General features: G+C 43.4%; 1 protein-coding gene across 1 annotated transcript in view; it reads right to left on the bottom strand.

The window, feature by feature from the left end:
* Positions 1-510: 510 nt before the first annotated feature.
* The window catches only part of LOC123161723 (actin-related protein 2/3 complex subunit 3), a 3,122-nt gene continuing 1,705 nt past the window's right edge, over positions 511-1,927 (bottom strand). Inside the window, exons 4-6 of the mRNA XM_044579530.1 lie at positions 1,442-1,550; positions 1,093-1,362; positions 511-842 (exon numbers count right to left, since the gene is read on the bottom strand). Of these exons, the coding sequence (XP_044435465.1) occupies positions 700-842; positions 1,093-1,362; positions 1,442-1,550 (522 nt within the window). The 3' untranslated portion in view covers positions 511-699. The remainder of the gene's footprint in view (positions 843-1,092; positions 1,363-1,441; positions 1,551-1,927) is intronic.

The raw sequence follows: 1,927 nt of genomic DNA, 5'->3' as shown, positions 1-1,927 counted from the left end.
GGCTCTCAGCTCCGCGGAGCTGAAATGGTGGAGCAGAGCGGCACGCAGTTCATTTTTGCGGAGCTGCCATTCTGTCGCTCCGCATTCCTGCACTGAGCAGAGCGGGGTAGCTGGAGCGGTCCGTTCCCGAACAAGCACTTAGTATCAGCTCCAAAGAATCGGGTTCTACCACAACCGGAGCGTGGCCCAAGTTCTCCCCGAGATCAAGGCCTCTCTGCAGTCGCTGCATGAAGAAAGCAAAACTGAACAAGGTCCAAATGCGCCTGTCAGGCCATTCAAAAGCTTTAAGCAACCATTTCTCTTGTTAACAGTAACAGAGTAACAGCAGTTTTCCGCTAAATATATATCTCTAACCTAGTCCCCCAAAAAACTTGTTAAATACTAGCCAGTTCATCGTATCTAAATTATGGCGCCGATACCAATCCTGAGAACTGTAACAGAGATAGATTATTCAATCTGCATAACAGTGCATCGACGGCAAACCCGGTCCAGTTTTGGGCCAGACCCACAGGAAGAACATGAAGGATTCATTCAGTGAAGGCCACGATAACAGCAGGTACATTGCCAGAAAATGTTTTCAGCATTGTATACTTGAAGTCTTCAAGAGAAAGAATCTTTACGTCATCGTAGGAATAAATGTGCAAGTGCAATCAGGATTTACACGAACGCCTCTTAAGCTGTTGCTGATGTGCTTACGCTCTAAAGGATGACAACGTTCATGAACTTCCTCTTCGCAAAAGCCAGCCACCATTTGTTGGGAGTGCCATTAGCTCTGTATGCGCAGTTGAGCAGCCTCCCGCTCGTTTCCTCCCTTATCTGCTTCAGATAGTTCCTCAACAGTTCTGCATTAGAGAAGTTAAGGGGAGTTAGAATATTCTGCTGTTAGATTTGATCGGTTTCTACCAATTTATAGCTGAACTAGCCTAAGGCTTAAGTAAAATGCTACTGTTTGATTCTCTCTGAAGAAGTAAATTACGTGAAATACCAAGCAAACAACTTATTACTTCTGCAGACAAGAGTTAGCTTAGTTACTTTCACTAAAAGCATATGCACGTGCAAATATGCAATTGAAGTTGATGGAGCTATATATACCTGCTTCCTCCCCAGATTGGGGGAGAGTGAAAAGTCCAGGGAAAGGAAACCCTGGTTCCCCAGGCACAGGAACTTTTTCCAACCCCAGGTTAATGATTGCCTTAGTTCCGACAGCCAGCGTCCGGCAGGTTTCTAGTCTTTTCAAGGCAATATTGATGTAAGATGTCAGATAGATGAGCAATTTGTCTGCTGGGCTTTTGACATGGAAGTTTTTGAAGAAAACATTTGCACGGAAGAAAGTTATCGCTTCATCAACTATATCCGCCTTATCTGTAATAGCATCAACATTTTAATAAGCAGTTCAGCGTGGTCATGCAGGATCGAAATGTGTCTGATGTTGTGACAGTACCTGAATCTGAGGCTGGGGCTGGGCCCTTTATATGGGTTTTGAGTGGAAGCAAAGGACACCCACAGGCATTTGTGATCCCGTCATCATCAATGAAACTAGAGTGATAAACCTGTCCATGATGGAGAAATGCATATGGTGCTCAGATATCGCATAGATAACGTTAACCGTGACCAAACTAGAACTAACAAAACTAGCATGGGATACTAAAGCAAGCGATTAGCACATTTGATGGTAATTTGCTTCCATTGGTATTACCTTCGTCAAACGCATAAACCCATGAAAAGTGTTTCTAACGGAGTAACTCTAATTGAAGTACTTTGACCCACAACATTGAGGTCACCTTATTACCTTTCTCCTGTTTAAACTACCTTGACTGGTATTAGCAAAAGGCATCATACAACTATATGGCTTTAAGTTTAACTTGCAAATGAAAGTGTCATATAGCTTCATCAGAGGATGGACGAACAAAAACAACTGTAGCTGGTG

The sequence above is a fragment of the Triticum aestivum genome, chromosome 7B, assembly GCF_018294505.1.
Source record: "Triticum aestivum cultivar Chinese Spring chromosome 7B, IWGSC CS RefSeq v2.1, whole genome shotgun sequence".
NCBI lineage: Eukaryota > Viridiplantae > Streptophyta > Magnoliopsida > Poales > Poaceae > Triticum > Triticum aestivum.
Note: the sequence above shows the minus strand (reverse complement) of the source record. Positions and strands in the feature narration are given on the sequence as shown.